This window comes from Heptranchias perlo, chromosome 9, assembly GCF_035084215.1.
Source record: "Heptranchias perlo isolate sHepPer1 chromosome 9, sHepPer1.hap1, whole genome shotgun sequence".
NCBI classification, from domain to species: domain Eukaryota; kingdom Metazoa; phylum Chordata; class Chondrichthyes; order Hexanchiformes; family Hexanchidae; genus Heptranchias; species Heptranchias perlo.
In genome coordinates, this window is record NC_090333.1 from 78,690,879 (window position 1) to 78,718,015 (window position 27,137).

Here is a 27,137-nt window from a genome sequence, read left to right on the forward strand (position 1 = left end):
AGAGAGTGGTTAGAATGTGGAACTCGCTACCACGTGGTGTGGTTGAGGCAAATAGCATGGATGCATTTAAGGGGAAGCTAGATAACCACATGAGGGAAAAAGGAATCGAAGGATATGTTGATTAGGGTGAGATAAAGTAAGGTGGGAGGAGGCTTGTGTGGAGCATAAATGCTGGAATCGACCTGTTGGGCCGAATGGCCTGTTTCTGTGCTGTAAATACAGTGTAATGTAAAACTATGTAAATTCAATCCCTGTCCCTAATCATTTTTATGGAATTCTGTATTGTGCATTGTTTTTCAGTTTGTGCCCCATTCCCTCCATTGTAAATACTAACCAACCTGTTATTCATCAGTTTGTGCCTAGTTCATGCAATATCATTCTCTAGGATCTCTAAGCAGTCTCGACCTGTCATTTCAGTGTGACTATGAATGTGCATTTTTCTCTGCAGCGCACTTACAACTGTGTTGTTGTAAGAACTGCTGCTTTCTTTACATAAAACACATTGAAGCATAAAGAAAACAAGTTCACCATTATTCTTTCTGTTCTTAATTGATCACATTTGTTTGGTGCCTGACCATAATGAAATGCTTTTCAAACGCACTAAAATTGACATTAAGCACAGTAACTGATACGCTGCAATTTAATACTATTTTTTGTTTGAAGTAGCTTTTATTTGTTGAGGGGATTGCTGTCTTTGTGCTTTGTATAAGTTTGTCAGTAGCTCTTGAGCACTAGGTTCTAATTTTTGGGGCGATAAGATTTCAAAGTACTTTTTGATACCTATAATCAGGGATTGGTTTGATAAAAATCGGATCTTGGGAGTTGAGCAGGCGAAAGGTCATGTCTTTTCTCATGGATTTTCATTATTTAAATTTTGCCAGTTTTAATTGCAAGTTAGGTCCTTTGAAAACTGAGCTTGGCAGTCGAGAGTTATTAATAAATGGACAACGGCTCTGGGCATAATGATGAGTGGAATTCCACTGGCACCTGTTCTGGATGCCCTGCTATTTACACCCTGAACAATGAGAGCACAATACTCCCAATAGTCCACTGACAACATCAAGCTATGTGACCAGGTGAGCAGTGTAAGGAGCTTTCCAGTATTCACCAGGAAAGTATTCCTTAGTCACTCCAGCACCATTGCAGTCTTCAACTTTAAGCTTTTCTAAGTAAACCCTTTGTGATTGTGAGTGCTGGCTTGTCTCCTCTCCGTGTGGGTGACCTGTGAGTGATAGACATCTGTGTGCAGACTTCCCACTAATGGCTAGACATGATCTAATGGTGGAGTTGAGGTTGAAGATCCACCATGATCTTAATGAATGGCGGAGCAGGCTCAAGGGGTAGTATGGCCTACTCCTGCTCCTATTTCTTATGTTCTTATATAGTGGCTTTTTAGGTTTTCAAATTATGTTAATTTGAAGCTGCTTCTTATGTTAAACCAAGAACTTTGTCATTTGTTACGAGATAGAAAGAAAGGCTTCCATTTATATAGTGCCTTTCATGACCTCAGGACATCCCAAAGCGCTTTACAGCCAATGAAGTACTTGGCATTAGAGAGCAGTTGGTAATAAATGGACAAGTGGAATTCCACTCATTATGCCCAGAGCCGTTGTCCATTCATTACCAACTCTACTGCTCTCTACTGCCAAGCTCAGCTTTCAAAGGATCGAACTTGCAATTAAAACTGGCAAAATTTGAATAATGAAAATCCATGAAAAAAGACATGAACATTTGCCTGCTCGCCTCCTAAGATCCGATTTTTATCAGTCCAATCCCTGATTATAGAACATAAATTCATTCCAACTTTTGTTTTCTTACAAATAAAATTTGACTGTGAATCTTTTATTTAAATAAAATGCATTTGTTGGAACCTCGACAGGTAGGTTTTGGTCTCTGGCCCTTCACCTCTGGAAACTAGGTTCAAATTCAGCCTGGAGATGGGGCTGAAAGTTGTCTTTGTATGCTTGGCTGTAAGTATCCACTTGGCTCAGTCGAAGTCTTATCTCAGAGTTTAGAGGATTGTGGATTCAGCCCCACTTCAATACATGAACATACAATGCAGGCTGACTCTCCAGTGCAGTACTGAGTGACATGTAAAACCGGTGCCTTGTCTGCCTATTCTAGTAGTTCAGGTGAATATCAAGAACCAAGGCACTCCTCAAAGATAAGCATGACGTTCTCCTGGTTTCCCAGCCAACATTCCTCCCTCAACCACCGCCATCAAAAACAGATTAACTGGTCATTCATTTCATTAATAGTTGTGGGATCTTGCTGTGTGAAAGATGTTTGCTGCTTTTGCCTGCATTACAACAGTCACTACTTCAGAGTCATTGTATTCAAGCATTTTGAGATGTGACAAAGGGCTATATAAATGCAAGACTTCTTTCCTTTATGTTTTATTTTCTTGCCTCAAAAAATTCTAAGACTTTTTCCTGATTAAATTCGGTGTGACTGTTACGCACTCCATTTTTGGCCATCACCATTCCCCCGTTACACTTCTAGGTGGCACATTGATAGGACTCCCAATGTTAAGTGGACAATTAGCTGGCATGGGTCCCAGTTATGCCAGCAGCTATATTGACTGTAAAACGGTGGAGTTGTAGAACTTTGCATGTCGCCCACCACAGCTACTTCAGCCTCCTTTCAGGTAAGTTCAGAAAATATATATATTTTTCTAGCTCTTCCCACCCAACTTCAGGTCCTCAGATAAGTTTTAAAAAAAAGAATTATCTGTCAATTAAATGTATTCTTACCTGCTCACATTTTCCCCTCCGGCCCACCTTTGGCGAATTTCACCTTTGGGCCTCCGGCTCAGTTGCCACTCTCCACTGGGCCTCCCATCTCCCAACTGCTGCTATTTTAACCCACTTGCTTCCTTGTTTTCTCCCGCTGCGATTTAGAAAATGGGCCCCAGGTGCTCTTCCATCTGCCTCTCTCCAACCTGCTCCCTCTTTCCGCTCTGCTCCTTCATATTGGGTTCTAATCTGTGCCTCATTTAATGAATGCTACGGAATTCCTTACTGTTTTCTGTACTGCCCTCTAATCTGTGCCTCATTCAGTGAATGCCACGGAATTCCTTACTGTTTTCTGGGCCCTTCTGCCAGTTCTCAAGCCCCACTCCTTCCTCTGCTGCACTCAGCCTTTCAGTCCCACTCGCTTTTCTGTTATGTTCCTGGCCCTTCTGTCCTGCATCCAGCTGCTCCCACTCAAAGCTGTGCTCCCTCTTCTCTGCTGCCAGCCCTTCTTCACCATTGCCCGCATCTGAAGAATACATTTAAAAAGACCTTTGATGCATTGGACAAGGTTTAGGGAGGATTGGCGAGCATGACTCTGCGGTTCAAAATATTACTTTCACTTGGAAGATTTTACCTGTGACATTTCTGCTTCGGGAAATAAGAGTTGGTTGTACCAGACTCAATGGGATGAATGGCCTTTCCTCCTTCCACACTTTATTGCTAGCAAAACAAAAAAAATAACAAAACTTGCCGAACATTAAATGAAGCATTAAAGGGGATTGAGGGTGGGTGCGGGGGTGGGAAGAGAATTAAACATTCTGAACACTTTCAAACAGGGATAATGTGATTTCTGTTTGATCTGAGCTGCTGCTCTGTACGTTGCTGCACACTAATTGCTGACTCTCCATGTATATTTTTTTCAATAGTTCACATTTGTATTTCTTTTTCTCCTCCAATTTTCTACCCTCCCTTCATATTCCAAAGTGGTCGACGCTCTTAACTGAAGCAAGCTAAGAGGGAGCGTGGTGAGAAGAGAGGCATTCCCTTTTAAATAAATCTGCACGATCCATTTTAGATCTGAATACTTAAAATATTTTAAACAACCACAGCCTCTCACTTCCTCTCCTGACCTTCCTGCTCATTTTCTTGCAGTTTATTTTTGCTAGCCTTTGCAGCTCTGAAGCCTGTGTTACCAAGTAAAATAACGATCCAAAACTATGTACAGATTATTGGGAGACTTTTGAGCGAATCTATATTTAGGCTGGTGCTGGTAAAAGTATTCATTTTGTTTCAAAAAAATAATTATTTGGCTTTCACTCTTTCACTCGTTGTAATGTGCTGTATGGGGGGAGCAAAGGGAAAGGTCTGCGATAGGGTGGAGGGCAGGAGTGATTATCAACTCCTTGCAACTTGTAGGCACATCACGAGTGGGAGGGGTCTCAGAGACACGGTGTTCAGAATAGACACATCAGAAAGGGGCATTATTTTCATGAGGTATATTAAGCAGAATGGGGGTATTCGAGGCATTGGGGAATGTATAAGGATGCATCAAATGAAGTGGGGCTGCCAATCGGAGGTGAGGAGTGGATGGGAAAAAATCATCAGTCAATAACGTGGTGTATTAATTGTATTGGTGTATTAGTGAATTAAATCCCTGGGTTCAGTTGTTGGATTCTGTTATTATTCCTCTTGGGATACATACACGACACCTCTCAGTAGCAGTGCAAGTAAAGGCAGGATTGCCTCCCTGAGCTTCATCTGTCAAGATGGGAAGAATAGGTAATTGCTTCCATTTTAAAAAATTATTTGTCAGTTAAGAAACAATTGATCATGTTGTGTTTTTGCTGCACTTTTTATGTTTGTTTCAGGTTTTTAATATTTTGTATGGCTTTGCTGTTTACTAGTATCCAGTGTCTTAAATATCATCTGAGTCCATTCATTTAGTGTTGTAGTTTTGTGTCTGATCTATGTTTCAGATGAAGATATTGTTGATGACGGTAACGTTCCCTCAACTTCCTCAGATTATAACTGCACCCGTGTAATATGTTTATTGAGTATAAGCTTTGTGAATGTTACTGCTTGGCCACTGCAATGGTTTCTTCCATTCCTGTGCCATCACCTCGAGCGTGATCCAAGGTGCTCTCCTTGTCATCCTCCCGTTCCTCATCTATGTACTACCTCTTGGCAACATTATCTGTAGCAAGAGGTCACCTTCCATATTGATGTCAAGACACCCAACTTTACCAGCACAACTGTTGTCATTCTGTCTGTCTGACATCAAGCCATGGACAAGCTCAACATTGGCAGGTGTGAAGCACCCACGGCCAGAAACTTTACATCTTACCCCATCAGTTCCTTATGAATTGAAGAAACTATATTGGAATTTGCTGATGACAGAGTGGCTGGGGAAGGGATATGGCCAATTGTGACAAGGTCTGTGAAGGACTGCAGGAGGACATAAATAGACCAGAAGGGTGGGAAATAGGTGGCAGATACAGTTCTTTGTAGAAAAATGTGAACCGATGCACTGTAGAAGCAAGAATAGGGAAAGAAAATAAATCTTGTTTGGTAAGATTTTAAGTGAAGTAAGATTTTAAATGGAGCCAAGGGACATTGGTGAGTAGCTACACAGGTCATTAAAAGTAGCAGCTCTAGTGAATGAGGCCATAAAAAATAATCGAATCCATAGTTTGTTGTTTAGAAGTGTAAAATACAAAAGGAGGTGATGTTGAACTTGTACAAGTCCTTGGTTAGGCTGCAGTTGGAGTATTGTGTATAATTTTGGACTCTTCTCCTCATCACCATTATATGGATGATATAAATGTAATAGAAAAAGTGTAGTGTGGAAACGTACAGCCTGTGGGCCAAGTTGGGTCCGTGGAACCATTTTATCGAGCCTGTGGTCAGGGGACCCCCGTGCAAGGCTGCAAGACTTCATTCTGACTGAGGCCGAAACACTGAGGACCAAGCTAACCTGGTGAGCGGATCTTTGTGATTGACAATCAAATCAACCAATCGTAAAGCGGCGGAGCTGACGTTGCTTGACTAGGCGCCAATCAGCGATGCGGGGAGAAACGCGCAATGCGCTAGGTTGAAATAAAGCTGTTCACTCTGGCCCCAGGGCCGTGCCTGGAGCTCAAATGCAGGCGGTCAGTAAGGCCAGCGCTTTAGAAAGAGCCAGAGATTTCCTCGGCTCACTGGGTGCACAGAGAACAGCAGCAGCTGGGCCCAAGGCTCCCGCATTGTGGGAGTCAGAGATGCAGCAACACCCTGAGCATCAGTCCCTTCAGACCGACCACAGAGTCCGACTTCAACAATTGTGACCCGGCTTCTTAAACACAAACGATTGCATGAGTCAGGAGTTCGGGCTACTCATCATTGCCCCATGGAGATTTCAGTAACCGGCCAAAGATTTGTTGCAACTGATCTTTCCATTCTGGTCCAGAAAAATGTAGGGGCCCCCAAACCAAACCTTTGCAGGGGACCCCTGCAAGACACTGAAACTCATGTCATTAAAGTTTAATTCCACCTTGTATAAACATTCATGTATTTACTCAAGTATTCAATAGGCAAAACTTGTTTTTCAACATAAGCATAATACTTGATGGATTTGCTTGCAGCAGAGCAACCACACAATTGCTTTCCAAAACCTGTGTGTGTGGTGTGTGTGTGTGTGTGTGTGTGAATAAAGCAAAGCAGCTAATTGTCTACCAAAGAAATACCATAGCAGTAAGTATATTTACACTATCCATGATTCAGTAATTTAAGCTGTGTTTACCCGCCATAGGCATGAATTGAATGTATTCATTAGAATAATCATCAGAGAAAGAAAATTAAGTTGCAGAAAGCCATTTAAAAACCTGGTATTATGGAAATTATTCTAAAAGTAAAATCTAAGCATAAGTAACAATATGATTTACCTTGATTTCTGTTTTTAATAACCTTGGCTCAATGTGGCCTGTGCCAAGTCATTGTCGCTGGGCCAAAATCCTGGAACTCCCTACTTAACTGCATTTTGGGAGCACCTTCACCATATGGGCTGCAATAATTCAAGAAAGCTCACCATTACCGTCTCAAGGGCAACTAGGGATGGGCAATAAATGCAGGCCTTGTCAGAGACGCCCACATCCTGAGAAATAATAAAATAAAAGTGCGACACAATCGGATCAGGCCCACCATATAAAATGAACTTGACACCTCTGCTCGAGGATGGTAGCAGGGATGAGGGGTCACAGTTATGAAGAGACTTGAAAAGGTGGGGCTTTTCTCACCAGAGCCGAGAAGGTTAAGGGGTGACCTGATGGAGGTGTTCAAACTGGTAAAGGGTTATTGAGAGATAAATAGTAATGGCTTGTCACTGGTTGGTGTCACAATAACAAGGCAGCACAAATGCAAGATCATCACAAAACAAATTTAAAAAGATTTTGGAAAAAATCTCTTGACACAGAGAGTGGTTTAAATCTGCAATTCCCTGTTGTAAACTGTTGTTGAAGCAGAGTCCATAAATTCTTCTAGAAGAGAATTAGACAGTTGCTTGGGTGCCGGGAAGCAAGTAGGGAAGTGGGATTGGACTCGGTGGTTGGTGGAGAAAAACCTGCAGGGCCAAATGGTCCGATTCTGTGCTGTCACTTTCTATGATTGTATGCAAAACAACCTGAGCATGTGCCTAGAGATGGTGCTGAGCTCGTGTAAATCTGTTTCACATTATCAATTGTTTGAGCTGATGGCAGCAAGAGAATTACATGTGAATGATTGCAAAATTAGTCAGATAATTAAAAAAAAAACTTCTGCCGTTGCAAGTCAAATATTTAAGAAATGATACTATCTCCAAGTTTCCACTGTGACCTGAATTTAAGGGTCGTATGGTATTACTCACGTGAGATTGTGCAAGATATATTGAAGATATGAAACTGGGTAGAGATAGAACTTCTGAAATTAATCCACATCTAACTCGTGTTTGAGACTGGTGCGTTGTAAAATTTTCTTCTTAATAGGACTAATTGAATGGGACCAGAAACCTATTGATTAAATTTATTTGTTTTACCTCCCAAAAGAAAAGCTTGTCCTCTGTGACCTATAGCCTTTCCTGAATGACCTTTCCCTTCTAAGGTGATTTTGCATTTGCTTTTATTTCTTTTTTTCTTTTTTCCCTCCCCCTCCCCCGCCCCCGCCCCCGCCACCCTTCTGGTTGAGCAAGCAAGTTGGTTTTTTTTCATTTGTTCATGGGATGTTGGCGTCGCTGGCAAGGCCAGCATTTATTGCCCATCCCTAATTGCCCTTGAGAAGGTGGTGGTGAGCCGCTGCAGTCCGTGTGGTGAAGGTTCTCCCACAGTGCTGTTAGGAAGGGAGTTCCAGGATTTTGATCCAGCAAGGATGAAGGAACGGCGATATATTTCCAAGTCGGGATGGTGTGTGACTTGGAGGGGAACGTGTAGGTGGTGTTATTCCCATGTGCTTGCCGCCCTTGTCCTTCTAGGTGGTAGAGGTCGCGGGTTTGGGAGGTGCTGTCGAAGAAGCCTTGGCGAGTTGCTGCAGTGCATCCTGTGGATGGTACACACTGCAGCCACTGTGCGCCGGTGGTGGAGGGAGTGAATGTTTCGGGTGGTGGATTGGGTGCCAATCAAGTGGGCTGCTTTGTCCTGGATGGTGTCAAGCTTCTTGAGTGTTGTTGGAGCTGCACTCATCCAGGCAAGTGGAGAGTATTCCATCACACTCCTGACTTGTGCCTTGTAGATGATGGAAAGGCTTTGGCGAGTCAGGAGGTGAGTCACTTGCCACAGAATACCCAACCTCTGATCTGCTCTTGTAGCCACAGTATTTATGTGGCTGGTCCAGTTAAGTTTCTGGTCAATGGTGACCCCCAGGATGTTGATGGTGGGGGATTCGGCGATGGTAATGCCGTTGAATGTCATGGGGAGGTGGTTAGACTCTCTCTTGTTGGAGATGGTCGTTGCCTGGCGCTTGTCTGGCGTGAATGTTACTTGCCACTTATCAGCCCAAGTCTGGATGTTGTCCAGGTCTTGCTACATGCGGGCACGGACTGCTTCATTATCTGAGGGATTGCAAATGGAACTGAACACTGTGCAATCATCAGCGAACATCCCCATTTCTGACCTTATGATGGAGAGAAGGTCATTGATGAAGCAGCTGAAGATGGTTGGGCCTAGCACACTGCCCTGAGGAACTTCTGCAGCAATGATCTGGGGCTGAGATGATTGGCCTCCAATTTTCCTTTGTGCTAGGTATGACTCCAGCCACTGGAGAGTTTTCCCCTTGTTTCCCATTGACTTCAATTTTACTAGGGCTCCTTGGTGCCACACTCGGTCAAATGCTGCCTTGATGTCAAGGGCAGTCACTCTCGCCTCACCTCTGGAATTGAGCTCTTTTGTCGATGATTGGACCAAGGCTGTAACGAGGTCTGGAGCAGAGTGGTCCTGGCAGAACCCAAACTGAGCATCGGTGAGCAGGTTATTGGTGAGTAAGTGCCACTTGATAGCACTGGCGACGACACCTTCCATCACCTTGCTGATGATTGAGAGCAGACTGATGGGGCGGTAATTGGCCGGATTGGATTTGTTCTGCTTTTTGTGGACAGGACATACTTGGGTAATTTTCCACATTGTTGGGTAGATGCCAGTGTTGTCGCTGTACTGGAACAGTTTGGCTCTAGGTGCACAAGCACAAGGTTGCACTTTGCACCACTCCCAATGGCAGGGCCGAGACTAGGGATTCTCCCGTGGAAGTTACAAACGTGAGTCTGCGTCCTGCGGGTCTGTGGAGACAAGATGGCAAACCAGCACAGCCTCCTACTTCTAGTCAAATACCTAATTTATTGTCTGCTCTTTGTAATGCTCTACAACTCTGGCCACAATTGCTTGGGGTTATTCAGCGATCGTCCTCTTGGCCACTATTCAGGAAAGACACCAGGAGTTTTGCTGCCAGTTCTGAGGTGGGAGGGGCATTATCCCTAGACAGTCTGTAAACCTCGTGTCGGGAAGTTTCCTCCATTTCCACCCCCCACCCCCCCGAACATTTTCTCTTGTGATAGACTGGGCTTTTCAAACATGATTTTCTCATTTAAACTGCCTGGCAACAATTTTTGTAAGCTGTCCAAAATCTGCATCTTTCACGTTCTACCTTGATTTGACGATTAACCCAGTTTGTTGTGAGTTGCATCTTGGAATTTGCTTGGAAGTCCCACTACATATTCAGTTTGTCGGAAGATGGGAAATATCATGTGCTCAACCAGATTCATTTATACTTGAATAAAGTCCAGGTTATAGCATAGCACTTGAGGCAGCCAGCTCAGAAGAACAGGGGTTAAAGCAACTGGTGGATCTCCATTGCTGGACACTCCAGAAAGCCATTCACTTTAAAGATGTGTATGAATTTGTTTTGTCCACTGGCAGCAGAACCACAGCTTCAACCTTCTTGGGTGTGATGTACCAGCAATTTTATCATACCTAAGCTGCTAGACCAGGAAACCTTTGTGATTTTGCTAACAGTCCATGTTGCTCCTCCTCTGTCAATGACGTGACTCTGTCCTGGACAGCATATTACCCTGAATAATGAAAGGTGTCTGGAAAGTGCAATCTTTTGTTTCTTAGATTATTTCTACTTGAAATTTTGAGGCTATGGGTTTAAGGTCAAGAGTTAATTTGTTAGCCTTATCTAAGTTATGAAGAATGGCTCAAGCGATTAACTTTATTTTTTACTTTAGAAAGGAATAGTGAGAGGAGACATGATGCAGGTTTTTAAACTAGTGAAAGATACAGATATGATTGAAGGAGGCCAGTTATTTAAGTCAGGCAATGTGCATGGGACTGAAGGACACAAGTATAAAATTCATAAACCTCAAGGTAAGGCTGGAGATTAGAAACAAAAAAAGTTGTTGGGGATATGGAGATTACCAAAAAAGGCATGTGTGACCTCTGAAAAGGAGCTGGATCGATATTTGTTACGAGGGATTGAGGATTATGAAGGTAATAGGACAGCTTCCAGAGGAGATAGGGGAGAGAACTCGGTGTTCCATAAAGCAGAAGATCAACAGGAGATATCCACAATAGTATAATTGTGCATGGAGCCATTGACTAGCCACAAGTCATTTTCTCACTCCAAACTCACCTTGTTTGGCGTTTGCATACAGCAGCTCTGACACTATTTATTTCGCCAAAAATTATATCTAAATTTCACTTGTCTCCAAAAATCATCATGCTTTTCATCGTTGAGATGTCATTTGTTTATTATTTATGAAATAAATGAAGAAAAAAAGCCTAATCGGAGCCACCCTAATGCTCATATAATAAGTAGGGTGCATGTTATTTCTGACCCCGAAAGCTTTGCTTAGCTGGCCAGAAACCAGATTTTAATGGAAAGTGACCTGTCACCGTATCCACGTTTCTCGTCCATGTGGAGTATTTCTTTGTAAACCATCGGGTAAATGTACAGCCAGGTGTGGTACTGGACCGCACGGACCTGGAAGCCCCTAAGTTCAGTTTCCAGTCTGTGCTAAGTTAGCTAATCTTAGCTGGGGCAATGACTACAGTCGGCTTGCTGGAAAGCGCAAGTATATGAACGCTGGGAGATGACTGGTTCGAGCTCGGCTGTTGTGCCTCCCAGGATTGGCCTGTTAACACTCACTTGCCAGACTCTTGTGAAGATAAGGACTTTGTGTGAGGCACTAGAGGCATGCTGATGTCCCTGGAATCACACTCTGGTATAAGCCACTGCCTTCACTGGAGGAGGGGTAAAGGAAGAAGTTAAGCAGACTTTTAAAACTGAGAGAGGATGAGTGGACAAGTGTCAGATCCATTACAGTAAGGTGCTTCACATAGCCAGGCTGCATTTTCACCCTTGGTGAGTTAACTTAGAGTGCTCCTTCAACACTCAGCAACTAATTGGCTTCCTTTTCTTAAAATTATATTTGCTGTTGATCAATCATGATTATCCTTTGTGCTTCACAGAGCTTAAAAAGGCTGCAGTTTACAGCACATCTTGATGGTGGCGCTCCTGTAATCTTGGAAATTTTAACCAATGCCATCTTTCGAAACAATGTTGGCACCATTTCAGAGAGCTTGCCAACAGGTGATAAAAAGTTGTGGAAAGGCACATGTTGTTCTCCACACGGCCGCCCAAAAGTGTAGAGAGAAGGGGAAAAAAAATCATGACTCAGGAGCAAGTGTGTGCCTGTTACTTTCTCTATAATGCAGAACTGGTTAAACTTTTTGCCATAATAGCTTTTGTAATTTTGAAGTAAAAGAACTAAATGCAGTGACGAAAATGGAAGTAGAAAATAACCTGGAAAAGGCTGCATTTGAGATGGGTTTTAGGAAGTAATCCCCTTTCACAGTAGTTGAATTGCACATGTCCCGCACATATTAAAAGCTGCACAGAACAGTGTCCCATTGTTTCTTTTTCAAGTTGCAATTGTTGCTTGATTAACTCTTAGCTGGATTCTTTGTGGAGTGAATGTAATTTGAAGCGGACCAAATTTATTAATGGAGAACAAGTAGCACTATTTTTGCTCATGGAATGGGTGGTGCAGCGGGTCAGACAGTGACCTCTGGGATCCAGGTCCAAATCCATCCCAGATAGCAGGATGGAAGTCTCCTCTGGTGACTTGAAGAGTCACACCTGAGACGTGTTTTGATAGTCTTAATCCAGTTCCTGCTGAGTTTATGGCCCCCAGCACAAAACCGCCCTGATTCAGCACGTGTCGGTATACTTAGTCCAAGTGGCTTTAGGATGACTGCTGTGGGAAATGGAAAAAGGCCCGACTGGGTAGCATGGGGGCACTCCACCGAAGTCTAATCTGAGGTACATTATTGGAGCAGAGCAGAGAGCACTTTTCTAAACCTGACCTGGTGTGCCTGATGCTAACACTGGGTGCCCGAAATGGAAAGTGTTCCCTTTTCTCCTACATGAACATCTTGAAGCCAAGCAATTCAGTTCTATTTGTGCTTACACTCGGTTGTCCTCAAGTTTGTGAGCCTGCTGTTTTGGAAAGGGCTGCTTTTAACACAGTTGCCTTGTTATTCGATAAATCATAAATAGAACACCTGTTACTATGAGCGATTTGAGCTGTATACAAATTAATGTGGCTTTAAACTATGTGTGGCCCCATGGTACGCACCTATACTCCGATTTAAAAATTCTCATCCATGTGTTCAAATCCCTCCAAGGCCACGCCCGTCTCTAACTCTAATCTCCTCCAGCCCTACAACCCTCCAAGAATTCTGTGTTCCTCCAATTCTGGCCTCTTGTGCATCCTCGATTTCCTGCGCCCCACCATTGGCGGCCGTACCTTCAGTTGTCTAGGCCCGAATCTCTGGAATTCCCTCCCTAAACCTCTCTGCCTCTTTACGTCTCTCCTTTTTAAGATGCTCCTTTAAAACCTGCCTCTTTGAGCAAGCTCTTGGTCACATGACCTAATATCTCCTTAAGTGGCTCAGTGTCAAATTTTGTGAGATAACCGCTAGTTTCCAACGTGTCAGCTTGGTTCAGCTGCAGTCGCTGCTCAGTCGGAATGTTGTGGGTTCAAGTCCCAATACAGACGTGAGCACATAAACTAAGCTGGCACTTCAGGGCAGTGTACTTGGAAAGTGCTGCACTGTCACCTGTGCCATTTTTTTTGTGTGGATCCTGCAGAAATAGAAAGAAAGGATCCACAGGAAGGATGCAGACTCGCTGCCAACGGCTCCTGGAGTAGGAGAGCGTATGTCTCAAATTCCACTTTATGGTATTCAGCATTACAAATTTACATGAGGTTACTTGTGAAGATTTTTGTGTGGTGAAAAATGAGTGTATTGAAAACTGTAATGGAAAATTCAGAATTCATTGGGTTGACCTTAATGACTCTGGTGAAATTGTGTGAGTTTGTGTCGAGATAGTAACCGTGAAGGAATGTTTTTCACCCTGTAAAAATTCCATCCCTCCCTTTCCCCCCATCAATCTTAGTGTATACTTTGCTTGTAGATAACTTAACTAAATGTTGTGCATCTAAAACCTGATGAAATGTTGTGGTTTAAACTGTAGAGTGAAAGCCAAGAGGTCAGTCAATTGCCCCATGCTTGACTGCCCTCTGCTGGCTAGAATCGGCATTTCTAACTTATGGAGGACATGTGAATCATAGATAGTGATTGGTGTGATATGATTCACCGGTAGTTCCAAGAAATTACATTAACTGGAACATCCTTTTTTTTGATTCTGTCTGTATAATTACATGTGACTATTTCAGCTTAAATGCCAAATGTTGATAACATCAATATTGCTCGGAACTGGTTGAGAATATTTCCTTCGTCAGAGAACGGGCATCTCTACTGACATTAATTCAGCTTCCTAGAGTTATGGCCTGCTAGTGTCTCTACCTGTCTGCCCAATGATGTTATTTGCATTTATCCTGTACCTGGAGCAAGCCTGTGACTCAGTGGCAGCATTCCCACCTCTTAAGTCAGAAGGTGCAGAGTACGAACCCTGTTCCAGACAGTCTCTGCAAGCGGCTCTGAATTCTGGATTGACACCCAGTAGGTGTGGGTGGCTCCCCCTCATCGTAAGGGTTGTAGGAGTCCATAAAACCCTCTTGCCGTATAGGACCGACCACCCTATGGGCTGGTATAAAGATGGTTACGGCCATGGAAGGAGCGTTCATGTCGCGGCCTGCCAGACTGTTAAATCAGCCTGCGACTCCTTCCATTGCTTCACAATATTCTCGAAGGGCAGAGGGCGAAGATACGAAAACAACAACAACGTCCTAATACCAGAGCTGTCAACATTGGGCAAATATTAGTAATGGTATTTATAATTGAAAAGAGGAAGACAAGTTGCAAACCCCATTGAAACACATGGAACTGGGTTTATTTTTGAGTGAGTTAACACCAACAGTTTGTATTTATATCGCGTCATTAACATTGAGAAACGTCCTCAGGTGCATCACACATATGTAAGGAAAAACATGCACTTAGCCAAAGAATGAAAAATTGGGAGGGTTGACCAAGAGTTTGGCTGGATTGGTGGGTTTTTCGGAGGTGAAGGAAATGAAGAGGTTTAGGAAGGGAATTCTAGATCATTGGGCCAGGTGGCTGGAAGCTCGGCTACTAATGATGGGGTGAAGAGAGGAGGGAGCAGAAGACGCTGGAATTTGTGGAATAGAGAGCTCTGTGGGGGGGTCGGGGGGGGTGGTCGAGGAGGAGAGTTATATGGCTGGAGGAGATTACAGAGATTGTGAGTGACGAGGCCATGGATGGATTATACGAAAGTGAGAATTTTAAATTTGAGAGCTAGGGGATGGGGAACCAATATTCAGCAAAAGCAGGTGTGATGGGCAAGTGGGACGTGGTGTGGGACAGAAGCAGAGTTTTGGATGTGCTGAGATTTATAGAGGATGGAGAATGGGAAGCCGGTCAGGACGGCATTGGAGTAATCAAGTCAGTAGGTGACAGAGGCATAAATGAGGGTTTCTGTGATAGATGGGCTGAGGTAGGGGCAGAAATGGGCATTGTTATGTAGGCGGGCTTTGTGATGGGGAGGATATGGGGCTGGTAATTCAGCTTGGTGTTGATTAGGATTTTAAATTTCTGAACTCTCTGGTTTAGCCTAAGACGGCGACCAGGGAGGAGATTATATTCAGTGGTGAGCATGTGGAGTTTGTGGCGGGGCCGAAGACCATGGCTTCGGTCTTCCCAGTGATTAGCTGGAAGAAATTACTGCTCATCAAAGTAGCTTCCATTAAACCAAAATAAATTAATCTCATTCCAAATAAGTGATGGATTTGTGTATATAGCCACTAATTTTGGTAATGCCATTAGTTCTGCAACCTTCTGAGGTTTTGGTATGGTGACCGATTCAGTAATGGGTCTGGCTGCAGTTGATTGGGAAGACGGGGCTGCAGTGTCTTCAGCCTGCCCATGTGGAAGATCGCAGTCCTGATTGCTGCTTTGTTTACAAGTATATTTGTGAGTTAATTTCATGGCTCTTCCTCTTTTCAAAAAGAAAATGGATACTCCGAGATGAAGGGCCAAGGTCCATTGTGCTCAACATCACCAAGGCTGAAAAGAGTAGCAGAGAAGATGGGCCAAGTTAAGCAGTTGTGGTCGAGTGATGTCGAGCTTGGGTTTTAAAAGCAGAATGTAACTCGGCCGTACAGATGAAGAAAGTCGCCGCATTGATCCCTGCTCTGTTCTACTCAGTTTGCTGACTTCATCAGTGCATTACAGCTAATTTGAACTCCTTGGGCGAGGGACGGAGAAATGGCGGGGGGGGTTGAGAAATCATCCAGGGTATCGAGCTCGGCTGTGATGCCTGCCGATGCTCACACATGAATAATGACCCCCCCCCCCCACCCCCAGGTGAATTACTGGCAGGCAGCTAGTGGCCAAAAAACCATATGCTAGCATGAATTAGCACCATCAGATGAGGAGAGAAATAAACCGGAGGCGGAAAAGTAAGAGCTCTAAAACACAGTTGCATTGTTAAACCTTTTACAGTTCACATGCTCTGGTCTGAAGTATGTTGTACAAATAATAGAGACTTGCAGAACTGCATTCATATTCACACAGATCTGCAATCATTTTAAACTATCTGGATACTGCTTCCCAAGCCTCCTGCGTGCACCTTCCTATGGATGTGTTCCAGTCGCTGAATACAATTCATTGGGGATTAGCGTCTCTCAATCTGACTGAAATCCAGAGCTCCCCTTTATATTTAGTCTAATGCCAGCAGTCATCTGACCTGTCTCTCGTTGATTTATCTCATTTCAGTCCTTATCTCCTGCGCGTGAGGAGGCAAATTGCAGAGCGATTCCTTCATCGTCACCTGCTTGCAGTAAGCCAAGCACCAGAGTCTAGCCTTGCTGCAGTCACTTCCACTTAAATCAGAAATCTGCTGAAGTGTAAAAAGAGCAAAAAGTGTCCCTATCTACAATTTTTGGCCTCGTTGCAGCAATCCAGTCTATTCCACTTGTGTCACTCTCTGATAACTACTGTCATTTATCAGCTTTATGGCACTGACTGTAACAATGTGTGTTCTGGATATGAACTTGCAATGCTCTACAGGCCAGACAGGAAGGGAGTGTTTGGTAGAATGCACTAACTCTAGCCAGCTGCACTTTGTGGTGTCTCAGTGAAAGGATGTGACACTGTTTCTAAGAATCCTTTTAAGGGTGAAGGAACCCACAATAACTTTTATTTGTACATAGGCAGCAAAAAGTGAAGCCACTTCTGCACCCCGTGACGACAAATCTTGCTCATCACGAAGGCTTTCTATCCGCTCAAATGCTCCTTTTTGACGACTTTGGAATTCCCTTCCTCCAATTCCCCTCCCATGCTTCTGAAATATCCCCCCTTCCCCTCCGTGCTGCCGGTATCGCACTGCCCTTCTATCTCTGTCTGACAGCCACCCGTTCCCTTCTCTAGGGGCATCTCGTTTTCTGACTCCCCCTTCCCCCAACTTGGAAAGCCTCCCACATCCCATTTTAAAACTACTCCATCACTGCTGCTTTTCTTGCACTCACCATCACAAGAAGTGCGTTAGGGGGTTGGAAGAACTGTTCAAAATATATGCATAGAAAATTCCAATAAGTGAGCCCCTCCAAAAATGACCTCTTCACCACTGTTACTATCCGTGCCTCTATCTGTATATTTGATAACTCAAGTTACTGTTCTTCCTACGTAGTCACTATGATATTTGTGGAATGTCGACTAAAATGCTGCAAATTCAACATTGCTGTATAGTTTCAACATTTCTTCAGCTGTGCTTAATAAGATTAGCAGCTGCATAAATATGTTATGAAATTCTGTTGCGGGATTTTCTCTAATTAATGAACAAAATGGAGTGGCAAGCCACTTACCCATTATGGTAGTTTTTTTTTGAAAAAAAGAAACTGCAAATAACAGAAAGTTGGAATAAAAACAGAAAGTCCTGGAAATTCGCAGCAGCTCGTGAGTTTTAATGAAGGTTTTCCAACTGAAACATGAACCTGCCTTTTCTCTTTTCAGATGCTGGCAGATCTGCTGTGTATTTCCAGCACTTTCTGTCTCTCTATTTCAAGGGCTGTAGCTTGTCTCCGTCTCCCTCCTCCCCTCTCTGCTTGTCTTGGGAGGATGAAACTGCGGATGTAGATGGTGTGATGTGAAAAAGAACAGAACCTTTGTGGGGGAGGAGAGCCAAGTGCAGTAGATCCACTGTTTTTTTTTTGTGGAACACTCTAAGGAATTCGGGGAAGCAGGATGGATTTATAAACACGCAGGATGGATTTTTAGCATTGGCGGAGGGAGAATGTACATGTTAAGTGTCGGTCACTTGTGATAAGATAAATAAGATTTATCGAAATATCACAGTACGTAGTGTCAGAGTTGTTGGAGCACTTGGATAAAGTGCTCAGAAGGTGCTAACCGAAAATGACTAACGCAGTTACTGCTTTAAAATACTTGAAAATCCTGCCGATTGTATTAATGTTCGAGGATTCATCGCTCCTCTGAACAGGGCAGTTCGAGTTCAGTTGTGGTGCTTCTGTGAGATGTCTACCTGAGAATTCTCACCATCTTCTGCAAGAATCCACAGAAAATAGCATGTTGGTTAGTGACCCCTCTGTCTGTCCACTTCCCCTTGGGTGTTTTTTTAACCTTATTTTTTGGTAAATTTTATGCTGTCCAAGTTGAGGGGCGTTTGCGCTGGGGAAATGGAACACTTTCCGCTTTAGGCATCTGGTGTAAGCACTGAGTGGTGAACTATAGCATGGTTTGAGAAATCCAAGTGCAGTGCATAGCTCCGCTCCCTCTACAGCAGAGCACCCCGTTGTAGTAGTACGATGTTTCCATTTCCCACCCCATTCATCCTCTGGTCTTCCAAAGTGAGTTGGCTGATTTGTGCCAGTTTCATGCACTTTGGGGGCTGGATTGAGATGATCCGCACTCATTTCATGTGGCATCCTTACAGCCAGCAGGCAGAGGAAACTTCGATTCTGGAAGTCCGGACTGGATTTGAACCCAGGTCTCCGAGGTAAAGGGGACAGTGTTTAACCCATTCTATCACTCGGTCTTCCGCTTCTCCTCATACTCGGCAAAACTTTGCTGCCCTGTTCAGCACACCCAACGCCTGTGTTTTGAGTGCCCCTGCAAATCCCATCCCAGTAGACCCTGGCGGAGGAGAGTCAGAAGTAAAAGTTTCCAGGTTTACTGATGAGTCCTGTAGGCCGTGGGCTCGAGTCCCAGTATTCCTTGACATCTGAACCAGTTTGTGTTATGTTTCAGTGTCTGATACAAGCTACGGTTTCCCACAGCAAAACTTCCCTCTGGCTCCCTGAGTATAGAAGGACTTATTGTCTTGAAGCTGAGACGTAGTCAGTGGTTCACTAATTTACCCTTCCAGCTGAAGGAGGCTGCTTAGAGGCCAGAACCCATGTCGGAGATCAGATGTCACACACAAATTTGAAACACGGACTTAACCTTCTTCCTGCCTCCTACTGCCAAACTTATAATTTTACAATCCGTAAAGTGCATGATCATTTGTGGCTTGAAGAACAAAAATCAGGATGAATAATTCATGTTAAGAGTGAAATCCCAGCATGTTTTGAGAGTGGGCGGATATGTACAACATGCTATGGGGTCCAGGCGTGACCGAAATCTGGCCTCTCCAAGCTGTCAGATGATGGTTTCCCTGGGTAAAAATATCGCTTCCTCATTTCGCCCATGTGCCAGATGCTTAATATTGTACTGTGTATGTCACATTCTGTACTTATGTGAGTTAGTCATTAGCAGTAGATGTGTGAACGATTCCTATATTCTGCTTGTCGTTATCCCCAAGCTGTTCTGTTTAAATGGGTGATTCATTCAATCACTTCTGGCAGTTAGTTTCTAGGTTAGTGAACTATTCGTTTATACAATGCGCTTCAATGCAGGAGAATGTCTTCGAGCACTTTGGTAATGTGATGGACAAATGAGGCGTGGGGAATGGAGAGCTTAGGATGGGGCAAGAAAGGCATAGTCTAAGAGGAGAGTTTGGAGGGGGTTGTTCAAAGCAGGGAGGGCGGATGGAACTAGTTAGAAAATTCCACAGGGTAGGTATGTAGTGTTGAACGAGCAGCTGTCGATTGTGGAGAGAGAGAGAGCAGTGAGGAGAATTCCAGCATTAGAGGGGAGGGTGTGCGCACGGACGTAGGGCAGGAAGAGATCACGGAGGCATCGTGGGGCGAGGCCATGGAGGGATTTGAAAACGAGGACTGGAATTTTGAAATGGACCTGCTGAAATGGGGCACAGCGTCTGGAGCTTGGAGAGGTGAGAGGTGATGTAGGTGAGGATGTGGGCTGTAAAGTTATCAATGAGTTGAAGCTTGTGAGAGGTTGATGTAAGAGGACAGCTATGAGGCCTGCTGAAGAATTCCAGCCTTGAGGTGCCGAAGACATGAACTTTGACTTTTGGTGGCAGATGTGGGGGTGGGGGTGGGGGGGGGGGGGGTGGTTGGAATTAAAAGTTGATTCCAGCTAAGTGGTTTTGAAGCTCCAACAGGGAAAGTGGGAGAGTTGGGAGGATGTAAGTTTGGCCCACAGCTTCAGTTCAGCTCCTTCCACTGGGTTGCACAGAGCAGACAGCTCTGTGTACAGGTCATGGCTTCACCTTGGGGGGGGGGGCGAGTGGGGAGAGGAAATCAGCTGGGGGTGTTGTCACCTCATTGCCTCATGGGAAGCCAGGCAAAGAGAGCATTGGCAGAGGTCTGGAAAGCAGCCTGCTCATTGGCCCTCTTAGCAGCAGGCGCGCAGGACCTTGAAATAAAGGGGTGGGAGGAGGGGGTCTTTTCTCTGGAAAAGAATAAAACATGGGTCCATTTCAAATGTGACATGTACCAAGCAGCCGCAGGATTTTTTTTGCATGTTTAAGTCAGTTGTTTGAGATGACACAGCAGTTGAAGTATTTGGAAGGTCAGCAGCTCATAGAGAATGTGGTGAATGGAACCCAGGTGGAAAATTGAACTGGTCTTACACACGTAGTTCTTAAATGTGACATAAGCATCAAACAACTTTAAGATATTATTCTGTTGTTCGTCAGCCACGTACAAATCTAATTACAGCAGTGTGATGAACTTCATTGTAAAGGGAGTGTCCCCGCCTAGTGGCAGGGAATAAGTTCTGCAGGAAGTAAGGTATTAACAGATAATATTTAACATTTCTCTTCACTGCGTTTCTTGCATTTTTGATTTATCGTACTCTGGCTGGTTGGCTACCAGAGCTGGAACATGCTTGGTCTGACCCCTGGAAGTGGAGTGCATCTGATCCAGCATGCTAGGCGCAGGGAGACCTAATTGGGGGAGGGGGGAGAGGAAGAACTCTGTCCTTTATATTCCCAATTGGAAACAGTTAACAATTGTTTGCTGGGGAAGGCTTGCTGGATAATGCACTAGGCTATGAAAAATCTGAAACGTGCTCATTACCATCCAGCAGAATTGCTCTAGCTCAGATTTATAAGACACCAGTCCTTGTTGCAGTTGTCTGTGTGATTGGATGCTGTCATTAGGATACCAGATTTATACAAAAGAAAAATAGGGATAACCTCTTAAAATGAGGGTTTCTTTGTTGTTTTCCTAGTATTGCACTACATTCGTTGTAATCCCAGAAAACAAATGTTGCATTAATATCTGGTATGATGTGCCTTGTGCAGTCATACCAGTGTAGAGCTTATGGCTTATACCCAGTCGTTCACAGCCACCTGAACACAACAGTTATTATATCTTACCTGTTGCTCCCTGCGATTTCCGAAGGCGCTCTAAACAAATTATGTGTAGTGTAGAACCCGCAGTATATTTTCTGTGTTTCACTTAATGTATCTTCTCACTTGCTCTTTTCAGCTTTAGTGTTATTCTGACAATGGGCTTTGGCTCTTCACCTAGTTTTATCAGTAATTAAAAACATTGGAAACATTACTAAATTGAACTAAACTTGCTTCAGACTGAGATTGATTTGTGTGTGTAATATAGTATTGCTGCACAGTGTAATCCCCATAATCTGCCACAGTGAATGCCACTCTCTCTGCGTGCACTGGTTTTAATTGCTGGCAGGTGTCAGAATATGCCATCTTTATTGGCTGATTCATCAAGTGATATACTTGAGAGGAAGATAGTTAATGTCTCAACAATATTGCCTGTGACACACAAGGCTTCTTTTAGCACAAATACATTGCCATGACTGCTCAGCTTTAGTTTGGTTTTCAGCTCAGTTTCAGTCTCTGGTATGCACACTCTGACTCTGAGCAGGAATATTGCCTTACCCACATACAAACATCATATTGGGAAGTATGTGAAAGGCAGTTTCCTCCTGAGGTCTTGCAGATTATTTGACTGTGTAAAAAAAAATGCTCTGAAGAAGATATTTTAATGCTTTGGACACTGATTTTTACCTTGGTAGAAATATTTAGAAAACAATCACCAGTAACTTGCTTATTTCTGCTTTTGTGTAATTAATCTTGTGAATAAATTTGACTTGTGTTTAGCTTGTATGAAACTGTTTGTAGCGTGGTATTTACTGCCTTTTATAGTGGACAGGAGAGCATGGTGGGCATCCCACATGGTCACCAGTGTGACATACTGTAGTTAGGGGTAACCGTTGAGCCCATGGCATCCTATCTCTCTCATAGCACACACAAGGGTGCAGATTTCGGCTCATAGGGGACTTACAGAAATTGTGCTGTGAACGTTTGCTAAGTTTTGGAAATGAGCCTGAATCATAACAGGTGATGGCACATAAAGTAGGATAAATATCAGTCGCACATCGAACAAAGTTTAAACTAACTTACCGTGGTTTAGCTTCTGATTGCTACCATGAGCTGAACAATTCCAATAAAAAGCCAATATTATTGAAAAGCCTGTTTTCAGAGGGGCACCAAACATCGGCAGCTGAAGAAGGAGCTTCTCCATCACTAGGAACTGTGGTAGTAAAAGTGAAGTTCAGGAGCTAAGAAACGTGCCAGCCAAACTGACCCCTGCCTGCTTCAGGTTTTCTCCTCCTTCTGTCGTTTTTGGGTAGGGTATGAGCATAACTGGCATCTTAACTCCTCTAAATGTTAGTGGAAACAGGCTAAATTTTTTTTAAAACATTGCACGTGGCAACAGGCCACTTACACAAAAGCTGGTGCATACACTGTTTATAACCGTTTTATATTTGAACCTGGCCTGTCTCAAAGTAGGAGGAGTCAAGTTGTTCCAAAGCCAGTTTTATTATGAGAAGGGCATGAGCAGGTGGGTGGGTCAGTTTGTGGGAGATGCTGTTTTCTCCAGACTGTTGGTGAAAGTGTCTTACATCACAAACATGGCAGTGTGAGGAGCAGGAGAGCGTAGCAATGTAAAACTGGAAATTCTGGTAACAGCAGGTTTAAAAAAAAAACTCTGCATTTTTTAAATTCATTCATGGGATGTGGGCGTCGCTGGCGAGGCCAGCATTTATTGCCCATCCCTAATTGCCCTTGAGAAGGTGGTGGTGAGCTGCCTTCTTGAACCGCCTGCAGTCCATGTGGTGAAGGTTCTCCCACAGTGCTGTTAGGAAGGGAGTTCCAGGATTTTGACCCAGCAACAATGAAGGAACGGCGATATATTTCCAAGTCGGGATGGTGTGTGACTTGGAGGGGAACGTGCAGGTGGTAATGTTCCCATGTGCTTGCTGTCCTTGTCCTTCTCCTTCTCGGTGGTAGAGGTCGTGGGTTTGGGAGGTGCTGTCGAAGAAGCCTTGGCGAGTTGCTGCAGTGCATCCTGTGGATGGTACACACTGCAGCCACAGTGCGCCTGTGTGAAGGGAGTGAATGTTTCGGGTGGTGGATGGGGTGCCAATCAAGCAGGCTGCTTTGTCCTGGATGGTGTTGAGCTTCTTGAGTGTTGTTGGAGCTGTACTCATCCAGGCAAGTGGAGAGTATTCCATCACACTCCTGACTTGTGCCTTGTAGATGGTGGAAAGGCTTTGGGGAGTCAGGAGGTGAGTCACTCGCTGCATAATATCCAGCCTCTGACCTGCTCTTGTAGCCACAGTATTTATATGGCTGGTCCAGTTAAATTTCTGGTCAATGGTGACCCCCAGGATGTTGATGGTGGGGGATTTGGCGATGGTAAGGCATTTATCAGACTTAGTGCAAGATAGTCCAAATGCTTTTGGGTATCTGTCTGTTAATGTGGCAATTTTTCTGTCAAACCTGCAGGAATATGGAAGACTTTGTAACCTGGGTGGACTCTTCAAAGATCAAGCAGCATGTAATGGAGTACAATGAAGAGGTATTTTTAACAACTTGCTTGACAATCTATTGCATGTTTTTTTTCTTGATTGACTTGTGCCCGTGGAGATTTGTTACCCGTAACAGCCTGTCATAGGACAGGGTAGCAGTACTGCTCAGTTACTATATGTATGTATGTATATGCGCACGCACACGCACGTACTCACATTTAGTAGCCACATTGTTCTAATGGAAAATGCAGAGTTAAAATTTAAGTATAGATCCCCTTCGACCCCTTAGCTGTTGTCTGCTCTGATGGTGAGATCTGCCCCAGGTGGATTTTAGTTTTCTAATTTAACATGACACTTGAAGCGAGCGCATTGCGGACTATGTCACAAGTCACTCCGATGCTATAATGTATTCATGATTACCAGTATAAGTCTGACTCCTTGGCTGGAGCTGGACACCTGGCCTGCCAGCTGGAAATGACGACTTGCACAGGATGATGTAGAAAGAGGCGCAGTGGCTTAAAGCATGCCTGCTGTGGAATGTAGTCATACAGACCAGGGAGGTGTCACAGTGAAACAGTGTACCATATTTACTTAGCTGAGGTCAAGGAGGGCAGTGGTGGCTTCTATGTCCCTGGTTTGAGGATGGGACAAAACAACAAGCGTTTCCACTCCTGAGCACTGTTCCCTGCTGTGTGTGTGGTTGTTGGATGAGGACAGGATTGTGCTCAACTGTGATGCTTCCTGCTGTTGAATAGCCAGCTGACTCTTAATCCACTGGTATCATTCTCGCCTCTGAGTCAAAGATTCAAGCCCAATAGCGGAACTTGAGCGCGTAATCTAGGCTGATACATCAGTGCAGTTCTGAGGGAGTGCTGCATTGTTGGCGGGGCTGTCTGTCAGATACGATGTTAAATTGAGACCCCATCCACCTTTTCAGGTGAACGTAAAAGATTTTGTGGCAATATTTAAAGAAGAGCAGACTTCTCCCGGTGTCTTGGCCAACATTCCTCCCTCAACTAATGCCACCAAAACAGACCAACTGGTCATTTATCTAATTTTCTGTGTGTGGGACCTTGCTGTGAGCATATTGGCTGCTATGTTTGCCTACATAACAACATTGACTGTGCTTCAAAAAGTAATTAATTGGCTGTTTGGGCATCTGAGGCCACAGAAGGTGTTATATAAACACAGATTCTTTCTCTAATGAAGCCTGGGGCTGGGAGGAGTAATGAAAATACATAGAAATAAAAAAGGTGATCATTGGAAATTGTATTTATAAAACCTTTAATCTACATAAGCGTCCCAAGGCGCTTCACAAAGGCACCATCAAAAAAAATGGAAGTCGAGTGAAAGAGAGATTTTAGGAGGGGTGACCAAATGCTTGGTGAAAGAGGTGGGTTTTAAGGATGGCATTAAAAGAGGAGCAAGAGGTGGTGAAAAGTTAATGTTGTGGGGTGACTGTCTGAACCAATGGTCCTGATGAAGGACCACATCCAAAACATTATCCTGACCTCCTGTGCATTTCCAGCATTTTCTCTCTCTATTTATAATAAAATCAAAAAAATTAGTTTTAAATGCTATTTTTAATTTAAACTTGAATATATTTGAAATGTACACGAGTATTTTGTATCGCATCTGATTTCTAAATCGTCGATTGGTGTAACAGATTATTGATTATTTTTTCTTTTTGTTTTTCCCTCCCCAGAGAGATGACTTTGACCTGGTTGTCTAGTTCCACGTCTTTGTGCTGGCTGCCCTGTGCATTACTTTAAGTAGAGTGAATATCCCTTTTGGTGGCCTGCACTGACTACACATCTCCACTGTTGAAATGCCCTAACTTCAGATGATATCTCAAGGCAGTATGGTGGGGCTGAGAGTTACCAGTATCTGTGAGGACTTGGGCGAAAACCTCTCATTCGATTTATGAACTTCTGATTGGTTATACTCAGCCCATAACAAATGTCCATTTTATCTCCACGCTAATATTTTTGATATTGTAATATATATTTTATAGAACATTCTAATTTCTCAACATAGCAGACTGTCTCACTGCATGGGCACAATGAGTCATTTTACCAGTTTTGGCTTTATTTGCATCAAAACAAACTTATATGATCAGCATTGAATGGATCCCATGAAGAGGTGACCCAGTGTTAAGTCTTATCATTGCCTGCACTACCACCACTGTTGTACCAAATGGGTAGAGATAAAATTAGACTTCAATTTATGTAAACTTACCTTTTAAACCCACCATTGATCTGATACTGAAACAACTGCTCTCTGACTGGTCTCTTGTACACTGTGTAAGTGTAGTTCTACCATTGCCTACACGTTGATCTGATAAGGTTCTGAACATGGTTTGAAGCAAACTACATACAAAGACCCACAAGTAAGATGCACTCTCCCATCCTGTCTCCCTGTTCAGTCCAAACACTCCTTCATATAAAAGAAAGCACCAACAGCCCAGGCTTTTTTGTAACGAAACAGAGAATTCCATTTGCAGCCGTGGTACCCTTTCTGCACGACCAGTCCGAGTGAGGACAAGTGAACAGCAGCTGGGCAGCTTTGTCCCACAGGGTTAGCACCAGATGAATTCCACAAATTCAAAACCAAACCAAACCAGCCCCTAGTTGTCTTTGGCCCTAAAGGGACTACAAAACAATCCAGCCCCAAAATTGGAATTAAAATCAGAAGATTTTTTTTTGAAGAAGGAAAGCTTATTTTTACTTTAAACACAGTTCCCAGAACCCTGATTAAGCGGTGTTCTTTTTGAGGGGGAAAGAAAGGTCAGTGGATTCTAAATGTTGATACCACTGAACAAATATACTAATGCTGGATTTTTGTAAAGGATAATGCACAGCCTAGTCTAGCCTCTTATTCTTTGAGAGAGGCTATATGATGTTCCAGCTCTACTAGCATTTGTTATCCCCAGTTTAGCAAAGAGTAACATCATCTTCTGTTTGTGTTTTTGAATTTTTTTTATTTCTACAAATAAATCTGAGCTCTCTCATCTTTTCTGTTCTGACTGTGATTTTCTTCTATGAGCAAAATAATGACTCTTTGTAGTAAAGGCAGGCTCCAGAACATGCAGAGATAGATGGCAGCCAGTAAGGATTATGATGTTTTAAAAATAATAATATTGGTGACTTGAATAAGAAGGAGCATTTTTAGGCTGCTGGCTGCAACTGTTAGCAGAAACATCCCTCTTTGCTAA

The 27,137-nt window shown here is 43.7% G+C and overlaps 1 protein-coding gene across 1 annotated transcript in view; it reads left to right on the forward strand.

Moving 5' to 3' along the window:
• imp3 (IMP U3 small nucleolar ribonucleoprotein 3) overlaps positions 1-26,935 on the forward strand; it is a 264,715-nt gene extending 237,780 nt beyond the window's left edge. Inside the window, exons 6-7 of the mRNA XM_067990803.1 lie at positions 23,901-23,973; positions 25,629-26,935. Of these exons, the coding sequence (XP_067846904.1) occupies positions 23,901-23,973; positions 25,629-25,655 (100 nt within the window). The 3' untranslated portion in view covers positions 25,656-26,935. The remainder of the gene's footprint in view (positions 1-23,900; positions 23,974-25,628) is intronic.
• Positions 26,936-27,137: the final 202 nt, after the last annotated feature.